Below are 22,289 nucleotides of genomic sequence, written 5' to 3' on the forward strand. Positions count from 1 at the left end.
ACCGTCAGCCTTCCTGCTCCTCTGATGCTGCTTGGCCTGCTGTGTTCATCCACCTCTACACCTTGTTATCTCAGATTCTCCAGCATCTGCAGTTCCTACTATCTCTGAAACATTCTTAAAATCTCCTTTAGTTTATTGTAGACTAATATCGACTGACCATCTGAACAGATGCTCATGTCATTGTCCACACAGGAATGAACAACTTGCATCATCTTCCCAGCAACTCAACGTGTGTTTCCTTTAACCTATAATAAGTTAGCCATCCAAAGTTGTTCAAGCAGAATTCATAGCTGCTCACATGCCCCCTTCATTCTTCCATTTTACTTTAAATTAAAGCACCAGCTTTAAAACATAAAAATCTTACAGCTGTTGGCCTTGATTTTCATTCCTGAGATAGGTGTACAGAGGCGGGAGATTCCAAAGAAGAAACATTGGACTCAAAACCTTTCCTCCTTTATCTCTTCTCAAATGTTTCTGGATCTTTAATAAACCACACTTGCTGTATTTGGTCTGGGGTGAGTGTGTTCTTTCTGCAATGGGGATCAGCCCAGAAAGAGCTGAGAACGCTATTAGTTCTTGAGACAAGTTGGACAGAGGGCCTGCCTCGGCACTCCAGTACTGTTCAAAATTAAAATAAAAGGATACAACATAAAACATTCCTCTGACCTTCATCCATTGCACCCAACTGAATCTACACATAATCCTCATGCCCCATCTATACCAACCCTTTCTACTTAATGTCCTCTATACCACTATGAATCTCTCAAGATCCTTATGCAAATGAGGCCTACTTCCACCCATTACCCTTTCTTTATCTACCAGGCCCAAATCACTTAGAACACAGGAGAAAATTAAAGTTCAGTGTTGTACTGTCATTCATAAAAACACATCTTGACAGGTCAACATTTCTTTACAGGTTGCTATTTTAGGACAGTTCTGCATATATGGACACTTCTTAGCAGTTCTTAACAGGTTGACACTTCTTGATGCTTTTCACAAGTTCGACTGTTCCAATCAGTTTATGCACCTTTTACACACAATCTTCTTCTCAGTAAGACCAAAGGTTATCTGACCCTCTCCCTTAGGACCACTGGACCCTCACTCCCAACAATACCTGAGCCCTGATACCTGAACCAAATCCACAGGGGTACCTCAGCACCTAATGTGGCTATTTGAAAGAATTGCATTGAAAACAGACCTGCTCTTAGCTGGTCTACTCTGCATATTCTGGGCTGGAGACTCCAGAATCAGATACATGTTGAGGCAACTAATCATTTAAATGGCCAACTGCCTTCATGAAATGCACATGTACGAATAATTTTGGCAGGATATCAGATAAATTTGAGTTGATCCTATCTGTCTGATACAAAATGGGTTGGACCACCGGCTGGTGCTCCTAATGTGAAACCACCTCGTACCATTGAAAATACTGGTTGATTTTTCTGCTTATTCAATAACTTTCCCCTCCCTGCTCGAAAGTCACTGTGATAACTTACTATGATGACTGAACGTTTTGCTATGTTGGCAGTTGCTGTGTACTGACATGACTCATGTTTTAGCACACCTAAAACTATTTACTCTTCTGTTTGCACTTCTTCTGTTTTCAGCTGTTCAGTGGAAATGAGATTTTTTTTCAACTGAATAATTGGTTAATTCCAGGTCAAAGATTTGAAGCTTTATTCAAATTTTTTCTGAATACAGGGACTAAACAATATTGTTTACCAGTAATAAATTTTAACAGCATCTTTATTATATTTTGATCATTTGACCTAAGTGTCAGCCACTGAAGAATTTTTTTCTGTTGTGATTCCAACAAATTAACTAGTTGGAAACTGAGTAATTGTCATGCAAAAAGTGCATTTTAATGAGGGTCAGAGAATATTTTGATACCAAGTCAAAAATATTGGAACAGAACTGAATTAAATTCAGACCAGGAAGTCTAGGAATTGTATTATCCTATTACACTTTAACATTCCAGAGCATTTGACCAGTATTTCTTACGAACCTTTAATATAATCTTGTGTATGAAATTGAAGAATCAATTGTAAGTCTGTGATGAACACTGTAAAGCAAGTGCTAAAGGTTCCAAAATGAAGAGATGGGAAACCAATTTTAAGGGGGACAAAGGCATGCTGAAAATGGGAATATGTTTCCCACTCTGCTGCATTTTTAGAATATTGTGCAGCATTATCAAAAAAGACCTGAAATTTGAATTTTGCTGTCTGTGGCCATCTTCAACTTGTTTATTCTCCAAATAACTTTTTATATTTGATTTAGTCATTTTGCACAAAATTAAGATCAGTACCTCAGAATATTTCACATTGAACTGAAGCTTAAAGTGTTGATAAAAAATTGCATGACACTAGTTAAACACCATGGGCTGAATTTTTACCAAAAATCAGCAAGTGTCAATTTCGAGGAGTTTCATGGAAGTTTTCTTCTCCATGAACTCTAGTGACATGCCTTGAAATTCTCCACTGTTCACCTCATCATGTATGCTCAACGCCTCTGTGATGCTGCTCTCATGCTACTTTGCACTCACCAATGGCCTATGTGCTCACCTGCTGCCAGGACTTTCTGGGATTTGTGCCATATTTAAATCTCAGCTGTACAGCGGGACAAATGCTGCAAACCAGACACTGCCATTCACAGTTTATTGCTGCAGAGATCTCAAGGACATAGCTGAGAAAGGGAGGTTGGTATCCCACTTTGCCAGCATCGACCTTAGAGGTGCACGTGGACAGGTGTTCTCCTCGGGGCAACCAGAGGAGACCATGGCACCAAACCATGCCAGCCTGGTCTGAGGTTTGCCACTCGGGTCAGTCAATGGAATGGGGGAATGGGTTCATGACCTCTGTGCTCTGGAGGGCTAAGTGATATCATCCTCTCTCTGCTATCGCCCACTCACTCTAACTCTACTCCTGCACCCACCTCCCACCAAAGTTCATGCGGTACCACTCTCACTACTGCTTGCAGCATTATCCCTCAGTGGCACTACCCACCCCAGCCCATCACTGGACTCCTAACTATTTCTGCCCTCTGTGCTTCCTACTCACTCACTCAGAATATATCACCACCTTTCCCCTACCTGCACAAGCACTAACAACTGCGCAGCTACTTTCATCTCACTTGATCCCTCCATTTTTTTTTAATTCCAGGAGAAATCGGCCAACAACAATGAAGAGAAAGCCAAGACAGGTGGTGTCCGACATCCATTTCCTCACCTTCTGCAAAGACAGAATCCTTGCCTTGGCAGGAAAGGACAATGACTGCTCATATGGTAATACCAAAACCTCCATGTCCCGGCAACTAAGTAAGAGCCATTGTCAAGTGCTACGCCGCTCTCCCATCTCCAGCAGTGTGTACATGTTCTTAACATGTCCAAACTTCTAAACTTACTTTGCAACCCGTTCCATCTTTTGTTTCTTCCAGCTAGCAGTGGCATCCACATAGTCTACACCTTAAAAGAGTAGACCCTCCAGACATTGGCTCCTCTATCATATCTGAAGAAGAAGACACAAATTCTCAGAGGAAGTGTTGGCAAGGCTATCTCCTGCAACTTCCACCAGCCCAAATAATGACACCTTGGTCTGTACTGTAGCTTGATTAGGCTTGGGAACACATTCTGGTGAACACATCGCTGTCATGCCAAGGAAGAGATGACCCAGGTCACTGGTACTCCAGACTTTCAGAAAACAGACACCTGTCCAGCTCCCAAGCAGGGAGAGCACACCATGGTGTTGGTCATTTATAACTTCATTCAGATGCACAACAGGTGGAGAAGCGGTGTCAGAAACACACACAGAATCCAGATCAAAGGCAGAGGAGTCCTCCAAATCTATCTGTACAGTGCTGCCTCCACCATGCATGTATCTGTCTGTCTCCACAGACATGTTAGAAATTGCCATAGAGAGACAGGTCCAGCGCACTCAATGCCTGCTGGATAAAAGCCGACTTGCACTCCATTACTGTAGCCTTCACACTCACCGCTAACAGCAAAGTGATGGGGTGGGGTGGGGGGGATGCGGTGTCAAGGGATCCCTTGTTCTCAAGACAAGGCAGTGCCAGCAGGCAGCCAGTTGGAAGAGAAATCATATACAGGCTCTCCAGCAATCTCCTGTCTGGATACTCCAGAGGTGCCAGGCTCCTCTACCTTCACCCTGGCTGTAATTTACAACTGAGGAGACACCTTATGGCTCTTGATGGTCCCAGTGATAGAAGGTGTTGCATTGCTGATAAGCTGGACATCTTGACATGACGTTTTGACTCACCTCTGATCAGAGGATAGCGCCATAGCCCTCCTCTCATCTGTAAACTACCCCATAGAAGACAGACGACTGTGGATCTCATGCATTTTGCCACAGCATGAGAGCACCTATGGCTTGAAACTCTGCATTGAGAGACTGCATCACATCTGCTAAAGTTTGATGTTGGTCCTGGGCTTCCAGATACATGTGATCCTTATCTGGAAGCCCAGGACCCTCTCGTTGTAAGGGTCACAGAGATAACAGCTGCTTCTGTTTCTGAATCTACTGGAGACGATTCCAAATAGCCCAAATGGGCAATATAAGAAACAAAGCAACTCTTCAGAAATGTTGATCATTCAAAAGTTGCACAACTAACACAAATGACATATAAGTAGCACCCATCAAAACTTTGGGAAATGGATGCTTGCAACAAGGAGAGCAATGGACAGCCTGGACTTTCACGTCATTGACCTGATTCAGATGTAGGCTGACACACATTCAGTAGATGGTTGTAAGAATGGTGCAAGAATTAGAACTTCTCCTTTTTCTCCAACCTCCACATTACCGAAGAAAGACAATATTGCGAGTACTTTTGCGTTATGGACGTTTTAAAGCCCATGCCGTGAAGTGAGTAGCTCCTGTACCTTGTGGAAGGTGATTGAGTTGTGGAACTAAGGTGAAGCTTTCAGCTCGCCTGACGTTATTTACACTTCACAGCCATGATTGATATAGTCAGGATTTTTAGTCGAGACCTGTATTCAATGCTGAGGTTCACATGCAGACTTATGTGACAACAAATGTCTTTAGTCTGGACTGTCAGAGTATCTATTTAATGCAGTTGCCCCTTGTGGGGTCTCCGATCACTCACAACTCGAGCCCACTTCCTCCGAGAGAAAAGAAACACTTACTCTGCCCACTCTGGGGGTGGTGGCAGCCATCTTTTATTTTGATTGCGCTCTTACAATTTGGAGTAGGGTGGAAGACAATACAAGTGGCGCTTTACGGAGTGAGTTGCAGGTTCAGCCTCTTAATCTATGTGACCATCTTTCTCAATCTTCCATCCTCCCCCCAATCTTTCTTTCTTTTTGCCTCGTCCTCCCTATCAACCTCTTCAGCTTGATCTTCCCCATATTTCCACTCAGCTGTCTTATTTAGCTGTTCATCTCCCCACTTTACTCATTTAACCCGAGGCAAAAGGGTTAATTACGGCAAATGTTGTTATGCACTGACCCCCTTATGGAAGCCAGGACAGTGGTGACCACCTTCCATAGTACCTCTTGCTCTCCCACATTCTGTCATTTTTTCCTTTCTAATATGTTTTAGTTGCAGAGCCCTTCACAATTTTTATCTCCTCTGCATTCAGAATGCTGCTTTCAATGCTCACAATTCATTTCCCCAATTTGCCCACCACAACAGTAACCCTCATAGCCCCTCTTGACTTAGACTGAACAGATCTCCAGACTGACACCCTTTAACTGACTTGGAAAGGCAGCACCTGTTGATACGGGATCAGACCCATGACTAATCTCTGCAGCTCCTCCACTGACCTATTAGTTACACTGTACCTGCAGAACTGACTGTGGCCAGTCCCCCAGACTCTAATGGTATTGACCCCCAGACGCTAGCCCAAGCATCTGACTGACCAAGTCCAGGCACTCAAACTGAGATCAGAACTTCTGGGCTGTTACCCAGTGATTGACAACAGTCCCCCTGTTTTGACTGAGCACTACTCCTTTAGAGTTTAAGAAATGGTCATTTGGTTGAAGTTGTATGAATGCAGTGTATTTGCCACAAGTGGGTTGCTGCAAGTGTGACATTGTTGTAGTACAGTTCTATACAGCAAAATCTCCTCTCCTTGTCTAACCATTGCTAACAACCAATACAGGCTTCATGCCTGTACTAGGAGGCACAGCAAGACAAGACAGAACTGCTATGAGGCTATAAGTTCTCAATGAGACAGCAATGTAGACAGGCAAGACAGAGATGCTGTGCGCATCCAAGGTGCAAAGTGAATGAGAGCTAAGAAATCAAGCTCAGCCCCCTGAGCTGTACTCTATTCCAATGCATGAGGTGGATATCTGACCCTCTTCACGAAGCATTTTGGCAGCAGTATTGTGACATAAGGTGTCGATGTGCTTTAAAGTGCAGTATTGAAGTGGCGACCTGTATTTTACCTGAAGTGAAGATGTGCCTTGATGATATAGTGAGGGTGGTACGTGTCCAATGCCAAGCTCGTTGAACAAAGAGTTTCAGGTAGTTGCTGTCTATGGAGTGTGCCCTGAGATGTTGGGGTTGCTGGCAAAGATGGAGGCCTGGAGGAGCAAGTAACAAGCTAGAGCTGCCAGGTAGCCGTTCAGACTTTGGTGTCTGAAATTATCACCGTCTAGTTACCGTCCACAGCCTGGTAAATAGCAAACAGCATATAAATGAGAGTTGATGGCCTAGTGGTATTGTCACTGGACTGTTAATCCAGAGACCCAGGTAACATTCTAGGAACCGGGGTTCGAATCCTGCCACAGCAGTTGGTGGAATTTGAGTTCAGTAAAATATCTGGAATTAAGAGTCTGATGATGACCGTGAATCCATTGTTGATTGTCGGAAAAACGCATCTGGTTCATTAATTTCCTTTAGGAAAGGAAACTGCCATCCTTACCTGGCCTGGCCTGACCTGGCCTACATGTGACTCCACACCCACAGCAATGTAGTTGACTTTGAACTGTCCTCCGGGCAATTAGGGATGGGCAATAAATGCTGTCTAGCCAGCGACATCCTCATCTTGTGAATGAATCAAGAAAAATAATTAGGTAAAAGTTAGATGTCACTTCCTGCAAATTGATTCTGACTGCTTATTAGCAAAGTTCTTGTCCTGCCATTCAAATCTACAGTGGCAAAAAGCAGATTTTTTATTCTCAATATCAAGAATACCATTTTCCCATTCTCACCAATTTGACTCCCTATGGCTTATGTTGTTCAGGTGCTGGGAGAGTTCCACCCTGTATTTAAATGTTTGTAGCCTGATTGTTACACACAGTATTTGACAGTATCGGGTATTTCTTTGAAGGAATATGAAATAGAAATTAGCATTTGAATGTACCGTAGGTGAAACGAATAGCAAGCATTTTAAAAAGGGCCTGACAGTGCAGTGGAAGTGTCCCTATCTATGAGCAAGTAAGCCTGTGTTCAAGTCCCACCTACTCCAGAGGCGTATAAAAATATCTCTGAACAGGTGGACTAAAAATATCTGTAAACTGTATTTTGAGAGAAAAATCATTGCCTTTTTGTTTGAATATTTATCTACACTGAAGGAAGATCCAATTGTTGCCTTTGAAGTTCTGGAAACGGCTACCATTTTTGATTCTGTGTTGTTAACTGTATTATTAGTACAACATTATTATCGAATGAGATTTCAGTAACAGTCATCCAACAGTCATAAATGCACAGAAAAGCTTGAAATTCTTCTTCAATTGACACTTGTCAGGAATTTGAGACTAATATATCAAAATTTCCACCATATTAAAAGAGAACAGTTTATTTGATTTATTGAGCTGGAGCAGTCTGAAAATTGCAACAGTGCAGAATATCTACCATGGATGTGATAACAAATAAATCTGAACAATTTTGATAACCAACCTGAATACCTGTAAAGAAAGGACAAGATAAAAGCCAAAAATCAGTCAAAGGATATTGATAGCTCGAAGATACTTGAAGAAATCAATACTTTGTTTAATTTTGACCATAGCAATTAAGTAAGAAATAAACAATCATGTGATAGTTATTCATAAGCTCTCTGACAAGAGATGTTAGAAAAATTGAACAATGTTGGATAAGTATTGTAACAATGTAAATAGGAAGTTGTATGACTGATAATAGTTGAGGTAAATTGAGGTAAACTGGATAAGTGTGAGGCAATATCCTTTCAGAGAAAATGCATGACAACTTGTATTTATACAAGATCATTAAGATAGAAAACTGTTCCAATGGGAGGATATCTATAATGGAAAGACATTGTTTTTACACCTTGACTGGCAGAAAATTACAATTTCAGAGGGATTCTGGGAATTAATATGCTGGGACAGAGTATACAAGAATTAAGATTGCAGAAGTATTAATGTAATTGTACAAAATGTTAATTGGCCACAGTTTAAATACTATGTTCAGTTTTAAGCTCCCCATTAGTTCTGTGGTGTTAACTTAGTTCTAATGGTTTCTTTGCACAGGGCGCAGTGCCTAAAGGCAATGCCACAAAAGAGTATATGGAGAGCCTACAGCTGAAGCCAGGGGAGGTGATTTATAAGTGCCCAAAGTGTTGCAGTATTAAGCCAGAACGAGCTCATCATTGCAGGTATGTGCAACCAATAGATTTTTATTTAAAATAGCTTTCAATGTACCTGCAACTAATGTGTTAGTCATTCCATTGAAAATGCGCTCTTCACCTATAACAGGTATCTCTTTGTAGAACTGTAGTGTTATTGACAGAAAGTCAAGTAATTATTGAATGATTATAAATTTTATTTTACATTCAATTAACTATCAGTTGCCTTCAGAAACTGAGCCTTTTTCCTGTTTAATTATTTCAATCAAATTTAAAATCAAATTGTTACTGTAAATGAGGTAGCTAGAATATTATCATAATATGACAATTCCATAATATCTATTTATCTGATACTACTATTGAAATGTAAAGGGACATTCAGATTTATTGCTGCTTCTACAAGCAAATTACAGATGGTAAGACCTCAAAATATCCAAATAATGAAAAGCAAGGATTTTTATTTATTTGATCTTTAATGTCATTTGAACCATTTAATCAGTCACATTCATCAAGAAGAAATGTGCAAAATGCAAGCAGAGGTAGACTTTCTGACCTTTGTTCTGCCATTCAATAAGGTCATGGCTAACCTATGTGCATTTTGAATTCCACATTCTCATCTACCTATGATAATCTTTGATTCCCTTCCCTAACACAAATCTATCTACCTCTGCGTTAAAGTATTGAATGACCCCACTTTAAGCTATATATTCAGAAGCATAGGGTTTCAATTTGCACAACCTTCTGTACAGAGAAATAAAATCTCCTCAACTCAGTCCTAAATGAACAAACGCTAATTTTAAAACAGTGCCCCTTAGTTCTGGACTCACCTGCAAGACGAAACATCCTTTTCACAAGCAACTTGTTAAGGTCTTCAAGATCTTATACATCTCAGTCAAGACACCCCCTTTCCCTTCCAACCTCCAGTGGAAAAGAGCCTAGTATGTTCAACCTATCCTCAACCTATCCAGAGTTGGAGTGGTGGCTAGAGACGCTGTGGAGCATCCATGAAGCTGAAAGAATTGTAGACGGAACATACAGAGAGGTGCTCCCACCTCTGGCTAAGACTCTGCAGGTAGCAAGGGAATGTGTGACCACCAGGAATAATAGGAGAACTTGGCAGGCAGTGCAAGAATCCCCTATGGCCATTCCCCAAAAAACAGATATACTGCTTTGGATACTGGTGAAGGAAGTAGCCTCTTTGGGGAGAAAACAGCAACAGCCAAATATCTGGCATCATCAGCAGATTGGCTTTACTGCACAAGAGAAGAGCAAAAAGTGTGGAAATGCCATAGTCATAGTGGACTCCATTGTAAGGGAAATAGATAAGCATTTTTGTGGCCACAAACACAATTCACGGATTGTATGTCATGCCTATGTGTTGTGGCATGAGGAATTAAAGAGACCTCACACTTGATAGTGTTGAATCCAAGCTCCACGGCAGCCATTTCTGCTTCAGAGCTCAGTACCCCCAAAAGCTGTCGCACCTACCAACTTGGGGGCCACATCCACGAACCAAGTAAAGTTTGTTTTTAATTCAGACTGGGCACTAGTTGTTTGTCTTACGTGTTCTTTTATTAGAAGGTTTTATTACTTATTTCTAATAACTATTATATGCTCATGCTATAAACCCCACCATCAATTTTACTACATAACTTCTTAAAAGAAGTCTGCTCTCCACCAATTACACAGACCATAGTTAATCCCACGAAGAACATTTGACATAACTGAATGTTGTTTACATTGAATATTGTTCATCAAAATTGGTGTGTGATCATTCCCTGAGAAGTTAACTGGAAACTGTAAGTCAGTTAGCTTGGCGTCTGTTGTGGGGTTGTTAGCATTGATCGTTAACAAGGTTAAAGCTGCTCACTTAATGTAATTCAAGTTTAAAGGGAAGAGTTATCGTGTTTTCTGGAAAGGAAATCATATTTAAACTACATAGTATTCTGCTTTCAAAGAGTTACATGCTGTTGATAGGGGGGAGCCCAAGGATGTACAGTACTTTGATTTTCAGAGTTATTTGATAAGGTGCCAGATCAAAGGTTATTACAGAAAATAAATGCTCATGGTATAAGGGGTAGTGAATTTGTATGGGCAAGAGTTTGACTGGCTGGTAGAAAACAGAAAATGCATAAATAGATCATTATCTGATTGGCAAGGTGTGATAAGTGGAGTCCTGCAGAAGTCTGTGCTCAGACCTCAACCTTTTGCAATTCACACCAATGGGATGGATGAGGGAATAAAAGCACGGTAATAAAATTCTCAGGTGACACAAAGATAGATAGGAAAGTATTTTGTCAAGAAGGCGTAAACAGTTTCCGGATAGATATAAGCTTAATGAATGGACAAAAATTTGGTAGATGGTGTATAATGTAGTAAGATGTGAAGTTATTCACTTTGGCAGGAAGAATTTAAAAAAAAGCAGTGTATTACTTAGAGGCAACAACTGTAAAAGTCCAATGTGCAGGGGGTTCAAGGTGTTCCAGTTAATGAGCAACAAAATGTTAGTATGCAGGTACAGCATGTAATCAAGAAGTCCGGTGGAATGCTATCCTATATTATGTGAAGAACCAATCATAAAAGTAAGGATATTGTGGTTCAGTTAGACAGGGCACTGGTGACACCATATCTTGAATACCACACATAGATCTTCTTTAGGCAAGGATACATTGGAGGCAGTTCTGAGGTTTGTGAGATTGATACCTGAAATAAGTGGGTTGGCTTATATAACCAAAGAAGATAGAGCACAAGTCGGCCACTCAAGACTGCAAGACTGCTCCACTCTTCATTATAATCATGGCTGATCATCAAGCTCCATGCCCTAATCCTGCCCTCTCCCCATAGTCCTTGATCCCTTTAGCCACAAGAGGTACATCTACCACCTCCTTGAAAACATACAACATTTTGACCTCAGCCACTTTACGCCAGTGAACACCAAAGACTTACCACACTCTGGGTATAGAAATTTCTCATGTCAGTCTTAAAATGTTTACCCTTATCCTTAAACTATGACTCCAAGTTATGGACTCCCTGCCGTAGGAAACAACCTTTCTGCATCTAGCCTGTCAACTTTATAGGTTTCTATGAGATCTCCTTCATTCTCTTCAATTCCAGTGAATGCAAACCTAACCAACTTAATCTCTCCTCATAATAATCTTAACATCACAGGAATTAATAAACTTTCGCTGGACTCCCTGTACAGCAAGAGCATCTTTCCTCTACTAAGAAGACCATAACTACACCCAGCATTCCAGATGTAGCCTCACTAATGTCCTGTACAACTGCAGCAAGACATCCTTGTTCCTATACTCGAATCCTTTTGCTATGAAAGCAAGCATACAGTTTGCTTTCTTTACTGCCCACTGCACCTGCGTGCTTACGTTCAATGACTGGTGCATGAGGACAGTCAGGTCTCGTTGAGCATTCCCCACTGTCAGAGTACAGCAGTTCAATTAAGATTTAGTTTGCAGGTTTAGTTGGCAGTGATGAAGGAAAATGCAATGTCAGCGTTTGTTTCAAGAGGGCTAGGATACAAGAACAGGAATGTGCTGCTGAGGCTGTATGAGGCTCTGGTCAGGTGCCATTTGGATTATTGTGAGCAGTTTTGGGTGCCATATCTAAGGACGAATGTGCTGGTGTTGGAGGGTGTTCCGAGGAAATTTACAAGAATGATCCTGAGGATGAAGGGTTTGTCATATGAGCAATTGAGGACTCTATAACTACGGAGTTTAGACGGATAGGGGAAGATTTCACTGAAACTTACAGAATAATGAGAGGCCTGGATAGATTGAAGGTGGAGAAGATGTTTCCACTAGTAACAGAGACTAGGACCTGAGGGCATAGCCTCCAAGTGAATGGATGTCCCTTTAGAGGAGGAATTTCTTCAGCCAGAGAGTGGTAAATCTGTGGAACTCATTGTTCCAGATGGCTGTGCAGGGCAAGTCATTGAGTGTATTTTAGAATGGAGATAGACAGGTTCTTGATTGGTAAAGTGTTCCAGGGATACAAGGAAAAGGCAGGAGAATGGGTTTGTGAAGTATATCGGTCATGATGAAATAGCAGAGTAGAGTTGGTGGGCCAAATGGCTTTATTCTGCTCTTATGGTTTTGTATCCTTGGTTTTACTGTTCTGCATGTAGAAAATGGACAGTTTCCTTAGTAGGAAGCAGAATGCAGAAAATTTTTTGATGTACCTTTTGGAGTAGTGTACTTCCAAGATTACAATGTGGAAGAGCGGAAACTAAAGACATTATGCATTTTCTTGCTGCTTTTCTCCATTACTCAAACTGTTTTGTGCGATAATCGATCTTATGAAAAAATACAGTTGATTAGCGAGTTTTCAAATACTTAACAAAAAATCGATGTGGATATTGGTAGACTATAATGTCACCATCATTCCTTACTTTAAAAACATACTTTACCACTATGTGAAATGGTCTTGATGTCCATCATTTGAGTAAAAATCATTTAGCTTGCCTTGTAAGTGACACTCACTATTATTAACTAATTAGTTAGCTGGCTGCTATTTCTTTGAAATGTTAATATATGTAAGTTTGCATTTAGGAACTAGACATATTCATTATGTACAATGCAACACATCAGGGGATTTCTTGAAAGTCGTATGATTACTGTTTTAAGAATAGCATCTATGTAATGAAAGATTTATATCTCGCTGTAGCTGCTGTTATTGAGTTCAGCATTGAACTGCAAGTTTTAGCTGTATTGCTGTTACTGGTGACTGTTAATATAGTGGCTAAGACTATTTTCTCACACATCCACAAATATTGCATGGGGAATTTTGTGACAAACAGTTTGTTAATTAAGAAACACGTTCAGTTAAAAGCATTGAATCAGTCTCCAGGAGTTTGCGATCATTATTGCTCTCCATATTTCTTTCAAATCATTGTCTTTTGTGCTGTGTAAATGCCTTCTAAATAAGCAGGCAGTCCATTGAACAAACAAGAAAGTGCAATTGTAGTTGTCTGAGGCTTTTTGACATTTATCAACTTGGAATACTTGATGTTGATTCTTTGATTAATTTGTGCCTCGTGCAGTTTGTATCAGCTAATACCTATGAATGTGTAAATTTTTCCACTATTGAAGCAGATAGTTTAAACTGATTCCAGAAGGTTGCATTTCAAACCAGTTAAAATCATAATGTGCTCAATCTTGTCAATTTTGAACATGTTTATAAAAAAATAATTGGCAAATGTTAGTCTTTCAATGTGAAACCTGCTGGACCAAAAACTGGAAGAGCACCGTACAGAGCCGCTAGTCTGTCTAAGTTCTTCGACAAGGCTGTATTTGAGTGTTAAAATGCATTGTTCATCAGAAGAAAATCAGATGTTTTCTGAGACAGCTATTTTGAATGCTGTCCTCAACCACAGGTAGCACTTGTGGCAAAGCTGGAAGATGAGAAGAGAAGTTGCTGACTGGTCCTTCATAGGAAGTCTGACCGCTGGCCTCTTTGCCATCCTGTACAACTTTAAGTGTTGCTGGACCTAGCCGTAATATTAAGATGCTCTCACCAGCATAATATTTGTATATTTGTTTGTGGGTTGTGAGAGTCACTGCCAAGACCTACATTTATTATCCATCCTAACCTACCCTTGGGGAAAATGGCACAAAAGTGGCTTCTAGAATTGCTGGTGTACATGTGGTGCGGTTACACCCGTAGTGCTGTGAGGGAGGAAATTTCCAGGGCTTTGACCTGGAGACAGTGAAAGAATGGTGATGTAATTCCAATTCAGGATGCTGTGAGACATGGAGGGGAACTTGCAGCTTGTGGCATTCCCTTACAATTGTTTCACTTGTTCTGACTCATAAAGGTCGCAGATTTGGAAGGTGCTGCCAAAAGAGCATTGGCGATTGCTGCAGCATATCTTGTATGTGGTACACACTGCTGCAATTGTCTGAATGTTTAAAGTGTATGAGATGCCAATCAAGTGGCCTGCTTTGTCCTGGATGGTGCTGACTATAAATATCAAGGATATTAGTAGGAAGTATAACATTTACTGTATCCAGTGCATGCAATGTTTTCTTGTGTGGAGCAAATGCACCTAACTGAAGACTGACATCAGTGATGCTAAAACCACAGGATGCATCCAGGATGAATTGTCAATTTCGCACTTCTGGCTGAAAATTGATTCAGATGCTTTTTAAACTGATCTGCTGGGCACCCTGGAGGATGAGTTTCTTTGTGAGCTTTCTCCTTGAGTTAATTGTTTAATTATTCACCCCAATTAGGACTCTAAATTTTCATGTTCACATCTTGAGCCTACCGCTGCTAAATACAGGAGAGGAACAGCTTGGGTTTGAAGAAGTAGTGAGTGTTTAGAAAAGGAAGTTGCGGCAGTGGGGGAGTCGATGGGAGAGCCAGAACCACTCAAGTAACAGCATAATACTGCAGATGCTGGAAATTTGAAACAAGCACAGAAAATGCTGGAGGAAGTCTGGCGGCGGCATCTGTTGCAAAAGAAATACCCACACCAGCATGAAACTTTGTTGTGATTGAATGAAGGAGTATCAGACATTGTGAAAGCTTCTTTGTAACATTATAACATTAAGATACCTTCACTTTTGCATGTTTAAAAAAAATGCACTAAACTGCATTCACGGTTGGAATTAAACAGGGGATGTTGTCCTTTACAGCATCAAAACATCTACAGGCAGTGATAAATGACTCGACAGCCAATGCTGCTACACTGCAGGGTGGTGAAGGTGCTGTACCTTTTTGGTTAACGTCGTCCACTTGTTTTGAGCAAAGCATCCAACAATCAGGCACCACCCTCTGAATTGAACTGCAATGAACTGCCATACCTGACTGAGCGTCAGAGCCTTCTGTGAAAGAGACATCTTATCGCCTTAGTAGATGAGGTGTTACATTGCATATACTCTGGACAAAATGATATGGTGTTTTAACTGCCAACTCTACGCAGACTAAAACAACACACTCCTTCCCTCTCTCTCCCTCCATCTGCCTGATATTCCAAGGAAAATGAGTGATTAAGGGTCTCCAGCACTTGAATCTCATCATGAGGGCACCATTGGCTGGAAACTCGACATAAGCTGGTCCATATCCACTGTAGTTACTCTTGGTCCTGGGCTCCCAGAAACACGTGTTCTTCGGTTTCTTTGGATGCTTGTAGGCAACGGGCATAGACGATTATAGCTTCTGAGGATGGCTCCATAAGCCCATGTGGGCACTATCAGAAATGAAGCCGCTCCTCACTAATATGATCATTCAGTAGTCACAGCATACACAAGTCACATTCAAACAATCATCCTCCAAACATTGTGACATGGAGGCCTACAACAGGGAGAGCAACGAGATCCTACTACATGGACCTTTTACATCATTGACCTGATTCAGATGTACGCTCCACGAACCATTTGGGCGCAAGTACAGTAGGAGATTGAGAGCATTGTATGAAGCAAAGGAAGCTCATCAACCCAGTACCCTCCCTTCCTTCAAATATTACCCAGAAAAGACAGCATTACGCATAAAAAAATTACGTACACGCTTTGTAGTCCAAGGTGAGAGGTGGGCATCTCCTGAACTTTGAGTAGACTATAAGGCTTTGGAATGTGGAACTTTGCTGAAACTTCACAGCTCACCTGACATTATTTCTGCTTCACATTATTAACTAGGATTAATTTGTAATGCTTAGTGACATTACTTTTGGCCAGGATTTTTAGTCAGCATAGCATGTTTCTGCATGAGGTTTACATCCCAGAATAAATGTATTGAAACTGTATCTAATTAATGCAATGCACGTTCCATTCTGCTTTGTCCTGTCTGTCCATCCCATTGGCTTTAATTTTTCCCATCTTTCAACCCAACTCTCCTTTTAACTCTCCAACACCCTACTTACCCTAACTAAGCCCCAGGCCAACAGCTTACTTAAACCATTGTTCTCAGTGTCTCAATGCCAAATCCAGGGTGGTGGTGACTATTAGTGACTCCCTTCTCCCACAGTACACCCTGCCATCCCATGTTGTGTCATCACCTACTCTTGTATGTCGGTTTGGTCCTCTTCACCATTTTTAATCCCCCTCTACATCCCATCAAGCTGCCTACAATTCGCACAATTGATCTTCCCAAATTGCCCATAGTGGCCCCTGATAAACCAACTTTACTTTCAGTGGAAACACCCTTGGGGTTTACTGTGGCTCACCTCCCTCCCCTGACCAACTTGGACTGAAGACCCAGACTGATGACTATACAAATGCCCAACAGGCTTACCATTAATCCTCAGATTCGTTGCACCAGACCTGTGGGATTGACTATAGCCCACTCCCTGGAATGTGCTGACATGGATCCCCTGACCCTGAAGGCTCCAGTCAGCCAACTGACTGTGTCCAAACCCCTGACCTGATATTGGATGATGCCCTTGATTGTGCTGAAACTCTTGACTGACGACTTGACCAAGGAACAAACCCTTAGCCTTTGTGCTTCAACCTAATAGATACATCTCATTCAGCGTATTTGCTACATAGTTACTGGCACATGCTGTAGGTGTGGCATTGACATAGTGAGGTGCAGTACAGAAACTCCCTTCACTGTTCATTGCTGGCAAGCATGACAAGTTGTTTGGTTTTGTGTCTAAAAGACACAAGAAAGCATTACTGGGAGCCTTTAATTTCTGAATGAGGAGGCAGATGAGCATAAAGTGAATGAGAGCCAAGAACGCAAGTTAAGAGCCCTGAGTTGTATCCTGTTCTAATGCATGAGATGGGTGCCTGTCCTTGCACACAAAGTGGCCTGGCAACAGCATTGTAATGAAAAACATCTGTGAGCTTTCAGAGTCCAGTCCTGAAGTGGTAAACTTCGTAGTGACATGGTGATGTAGTGAGGTTGGAGCTTGCCCTGCGCCAACCTCAGAGAAAAAGGATGCACGGCCCAGGGAGAGTGCCCTATCTAATCTGGATGCTCAGAGAAGGGGCTGTCGTCCTGCAGCTGCCAAGTATCCACTCAGACTTTCATGTCAGGAGTTGTTGCCATCTCGTTTCTCTCCACTGCCTAGGAAGATATCAAACTGCATTAAATGAGGGGAGATTAGGTTAATAATATGGTGCTAACATATACAAACAGGCTACTTGCTTCTCATTGTTGAGATTCTTAATTAACAGTTAAAACCTTATGCACAAAATCAGACTTTTCTTTCTCAAATTTGGGAATTTCATTTTTCCATTCTTGTGATATTTTCCCAACTGCTCACATCAGTCAGGGCCTGGGAATATTCTATCCTCTGAATCAATTTTTGAATTTAAGTCTGGGTTAAGATGCAAGATGTAGTAAAAAGGATAGCAGTTGCCTTGTTAAAATGTTACAACTTTGTGATAGAAAGTCATTAACTGTGACCTCATTAGTCTGTAGGATATGTGTTTAGAGAGATGCTTTTTATGTGTGGAGGTGTGTTCCTGTTATTTTGTGAGGTGGGGGGAAGAGATTTGGTGTTCACCCATTATTTTGTGCCAATTTAAAAACAGTGGGGTCTCAGAAATGGATCCATCTTCTTTATGTTGCAGCTTTATCTTTAATGGAGGCTCGGTAGTTATTGAAGATATTGGTGATTTCTTCTAATTCTGTTTCTGTGTGAGTTTAAATAATCCATACATCAATACAAATAGAGAAGGCAGTTTTGCTACATTACTGCATCGCCTTATAAAAGAGTTAGTAGGAATGGAACAGGAAGCCCCAGAAACCAAAGGTTAGGCTCCAAAACTCAAAATGTAACCCTCAAAGAACTCTCAAGAAGTGTTTGTGTGAGGCCTGTGGTTAGTGAGGATAGCAACTTAGCTGCAGAAAGGAAGTTTGTTTTAGAAGTAAAACCTGTAAGCTTACACGTGAACAATAAATTTTTATTGAATGACGAAACTGTTACAAACTCATGCAGTACTATGTTTTAATTAATTCATTGAATTGATTGGATGATCCTGTGATCCTTTTTGCTAATTTAGATTTGATAAATATTTCTCAGGTCAGAAATTAAGAATTGGTACTGATGTCATCTACAAATGTAATCAAAATTGTGTTTTGAAAAGCAGCTTAATCTTTACATAAAACCCTTGCCTTTTATCAATGATATCCATAATGTGTAGAAAATCAATTGTAACGGTCATTAGACGCCAAAGTGGGGATAAGCTTTTAAAGAAAATTGACTGTGGGTGCAGATAATGTAACAGACTTTTCTGAATATAAGATTACCTGTGTTTCAAAAATAATTGAGCTGTACGATTACGTGAAAACAAATGCTTGCTTGAAAATTAGTGTAACATTTCTTGCCTAATTGTGTAATAACTTTGTTTCTTTCTTCCCAAAAATCAGTATTTGTAAAAGGTGCATCCGGAAGATGGACCACCATTGTCCTTGGGTGAACAACTGTGTTGGAGAGAACAATCAAAAATTCTTTGTACTCTTTACTGTAAGTTTAAATGTGTTTTCCTGCCAATTTTGGGTATTTAAAATCAGACCATAACAAACAATTTAGAATTAACATTTAGAATTCCAACATATTAACTTTTTGAAATTGAGCCATGTTATTATTGATAGCATGAAACAAAAGACTAAGGAACTAAGGTTATATTTCTAGTAAGTAGCATTATTTCTGCAATGTATGACATTGCATTTAATTCTAATATATTCTGTTCATGAATAGCACTGGATTTACATTTTCATTTTATTATTGCTAAGAGTTGGAGATGCTGGAGACTGTCGAAACAGCCTCATCCAGCGCCTCAGGTTTAAACAATCTTGGCAAAGACAGCCAAGATAAATGCTTGACTACAATAAGAGAAACTGCTAAAATAACCAGTTAGAAACTTAATTCACTAGTTCTAGACTGACTGGGGAGGAACACCATAATTTAAAACCCTTTGCAGTTTACGTTAAAGTGGTGGTCTAAGAGAAAAACCCAACTGCTGAAGTTACACTGTCAGGTAAGATATTTTAAGTTGCCCAGGTTTTGCATTATGTCACTGTCCCTCATCCTCTTTAGAGTTGCATCTCTAAAGAATTGTTTTTTTTTTGCTCTCTAAAGAACAGGCTTTAAATTAGGAATAATCACGATAGCTTCATGCGTGGGAGATCATGCCTCATAAATTTGTTAGAGTTCTTTGAAGAAGTGGCTAGGATAGTTGATAAGTGCAGGGTAGTAGATGTAGTCTGCATGGATTTCAGTAAGGCCTTTGATGAGGTTCCACATGGTGGGCTGCTCTGGAAAATTAGATTGCATGGAATTTAGGGAGAGTTCGCAAATTGGATACACAATTGGCTTGATGGTAAGAAGCAGAGAGTATTAGTGGAAGGATGCTTGTTGCTGAACTGGAGGCCTGTGACTAGTGGTGTGCCTCTGGGGCCCATTGCTGTTTGTTATCTATATATCAGTGATTTAGATGAGAATGTACAAGGCATGATTAGTAAGTTTGCAGATGACACTGACATAGGAGGTATTGTGGACAGTGAGGAAGGTCATCAGAAATTGCAGCAGGATCTTGATCAGGTGGGGAAGTGGGCCGAGAAATGGCAAGTGGAGTTTAATATAGATAAGTGTGAGGTGTTGCATTTTGGAAAGTCAAATCAAGGTAGGAGTTTTATGTTGAATGGTTGGACCTTAAGGAGTGTAGTGGAACAGAGGGACCTTGGAGTGCAGGTGCATGGTTTGCTGAAAGTGAAGTCACAGGTAGACGGGGCAGTGAAGAAGGCATTTGGCACACTGGCTTTCATCGGTTAGGCTATTGAGTGCAGAAATTAGGAAGTTATGTTGCAGTTGTACAGGAGGTTGGTGAGGCTGCACTTGGAGTATTGTGTTCAGTTTTGGCCGCCTTGCTATAGGAAGGATGTTATTGAACTGGAAAGAATGCAGAAGGAATTTACAAGGATGTTGCCAGGATGCAAGGGACTGAGTTATGGGTGAGTTTGGACAAGCTAAGAGTTTTTTTATTTAGAGTGTGGGAGAATGAGGGGTGATCTTATAGAAGTGTATAAGATCATGAGAGGCATGGATAGGGTAATTGCACTCAGTCTTTTTCTCAGGGTTGGGAATCCAGGACTAGAGGGCATCAGTATAAGGTAAGAGGGGAAAGAATACATGGGAATCTGAGGGGCAACTTTTTTTACACATTGGGTGGTACACATATGGAATGAGCTGCCAGCGGAAGTGGTTGAGGCAGGTATATTAACACCATTTAAAAGGCATTTGAACGAATACATGGATAGTAAAGGTTTAGAAGGATATGGGCCAAGTGCAGGGAAATGGGGTTAGCATGGTTGGACATTTTGGTCGGCATGGACCCATTTGGGTCGAAGGGCCTGTCTCCATACTGTAGGACTCTATAACAGCAATACGTTTTAAGAAAAAAGTCCTGATCAGAATGTATCCTTCCAGTAAATATTTATAGTGTCAGCTATGAGATTTGAGATGTTAACATTAATAATTATGCTGTCGGGGCCAGATTTGACATGTTTCTATAAATCCCACGATTGTTTCTGTGTTATAGTTGTAGGGTGCTGGTTGGAATATCGGTATAGAGTAACACATATTGTTTCAAAAGAAAACAAAAATTTGAACAAATCTATATTTATTTATAATTTGAAAATTTCGTTGAAAGCAAGAAAACATTATATTAACTTATTTTGGTAAGGATCCGTAAATTCCACAGTTTTAAAAAATTTACATCAATTATTTAAAGTTTAAGCATTTAAGTCCAATAAAACCATCCAGGCATGAATATTAACTTTCAACCTCAATAACCTTTAATTGATAGCTTCAGGGCAACTTCCTGTTATCAAATGCTGAGTAATTTTGGAACTTGAATATAACGGCATGTTTATATATCTTGTTCTCAATTTACTTTTGTTAATGCTTTGAGTCTTGGTTTCGAAAGTGGTTACGCAGTAACTGTTAATGACTCTTATTTCTTCAAAAGTGTAAGTTCCTTCCTGAATCCTTCAAGAAGACAAACCTTTGTATCTTTAGACTTGATTACTTCAACATGGTCCTGACCACCCTTCCACATTATATCTTTCATAAACTTGACATCATCCAGCATTCTACTATCCTTGCCCTAACTCTTACCAAGTCCTGTTCAGATGTCACCCTTTCCTGCTTCGGCACCGGTTTAAGCATTGGCTCAATTTTAAAATGCTCACCTTTGTTTCCAAATCCCTAGATGCGCTCTCTCCTTCTCTGTCTCTAATCTCTTTCAGTCCAAGAACTCTCTGACAAATCAGTATAGAACCTTAACATTTAAAAGCTTTTTCTCCTCATAACCTCTCTTTCCTCCACTTAACAATCTCCTTAAAATCTAGTTCCTTGACCAAGCTTTTGATACTCTCTTTATGTGGCTTCTCATAGATTTTTACTTTAATGCTCCTGTGAAGCACCTTGGAATGTTTGATTGAAAGCAGAGTATGATTACAGGTTTTTGTTGCTCATTCTAGTGAGTAGATCAGTGAGCATAATTGAATCATCCATGTAACAGTTTTTCTCTCTCTCAAATTGCATCAGTTGCATGTAAAACAGGGGCTAAAATGCTTCTAGTGGTGCCTGCTGAGAAAAATGTGCTTAAGAATCTCATCACATTCTTTGGACTGATGAAACTAAGAGTATACATCTCTGTTACTTCAGAATAATCAGACTGTGTACCTAAAAATAGAGATAACAAGGTGTAGAGCTGGACGAACACAGCAGGCCAAGCAGCATCAGAGGAGCAGGAAGGCTGACGTTT

The 22,289-nt window shown here is 40.6% G+C and overlaps 1 protein-coding gene across 1 annotated transcript in view; it reads left to right on the plus strand.

Annotated features, from left to right (window-relative positions):
* The window catches only part of LOC109912512 (zinc finger DHHC-type palmitoyltransferase 7), a 63,323-nt gene that overhangs the window by 33,688 nt on the left and 7,346 nt on the right, over window positions 1–22,289 (plus strand). The window contains 4 exon segments of the mRNA XM_048606012.1: window positions 3,159–3,243; window positions 3,246–3,280; window positions 8,465–8,589; window positions 18,889–18,985. Coding sequence (XP_048461969.1) covers window positions 3,159–3,243; window positions 3,246–3,280; window positions 8,465–8,589; window positions 18,889–18,985 — 342 coding nt within the window.

This window comes from Rhincodon typus, chromosome 15 (genome assembly GCF_021869965.1).
Source record: "Rhincodon typus isolate 14 chromosome 15, sRhiTyp1.1, whole genome shotgun sequence".
Classification (NCBI taxonomy): Eukaryota; Metazoa; Chordata; class Chondrichthyes; order Orectolobiformes; family Rhincodontidae; genus Rhincodon; species Rhincodon typus.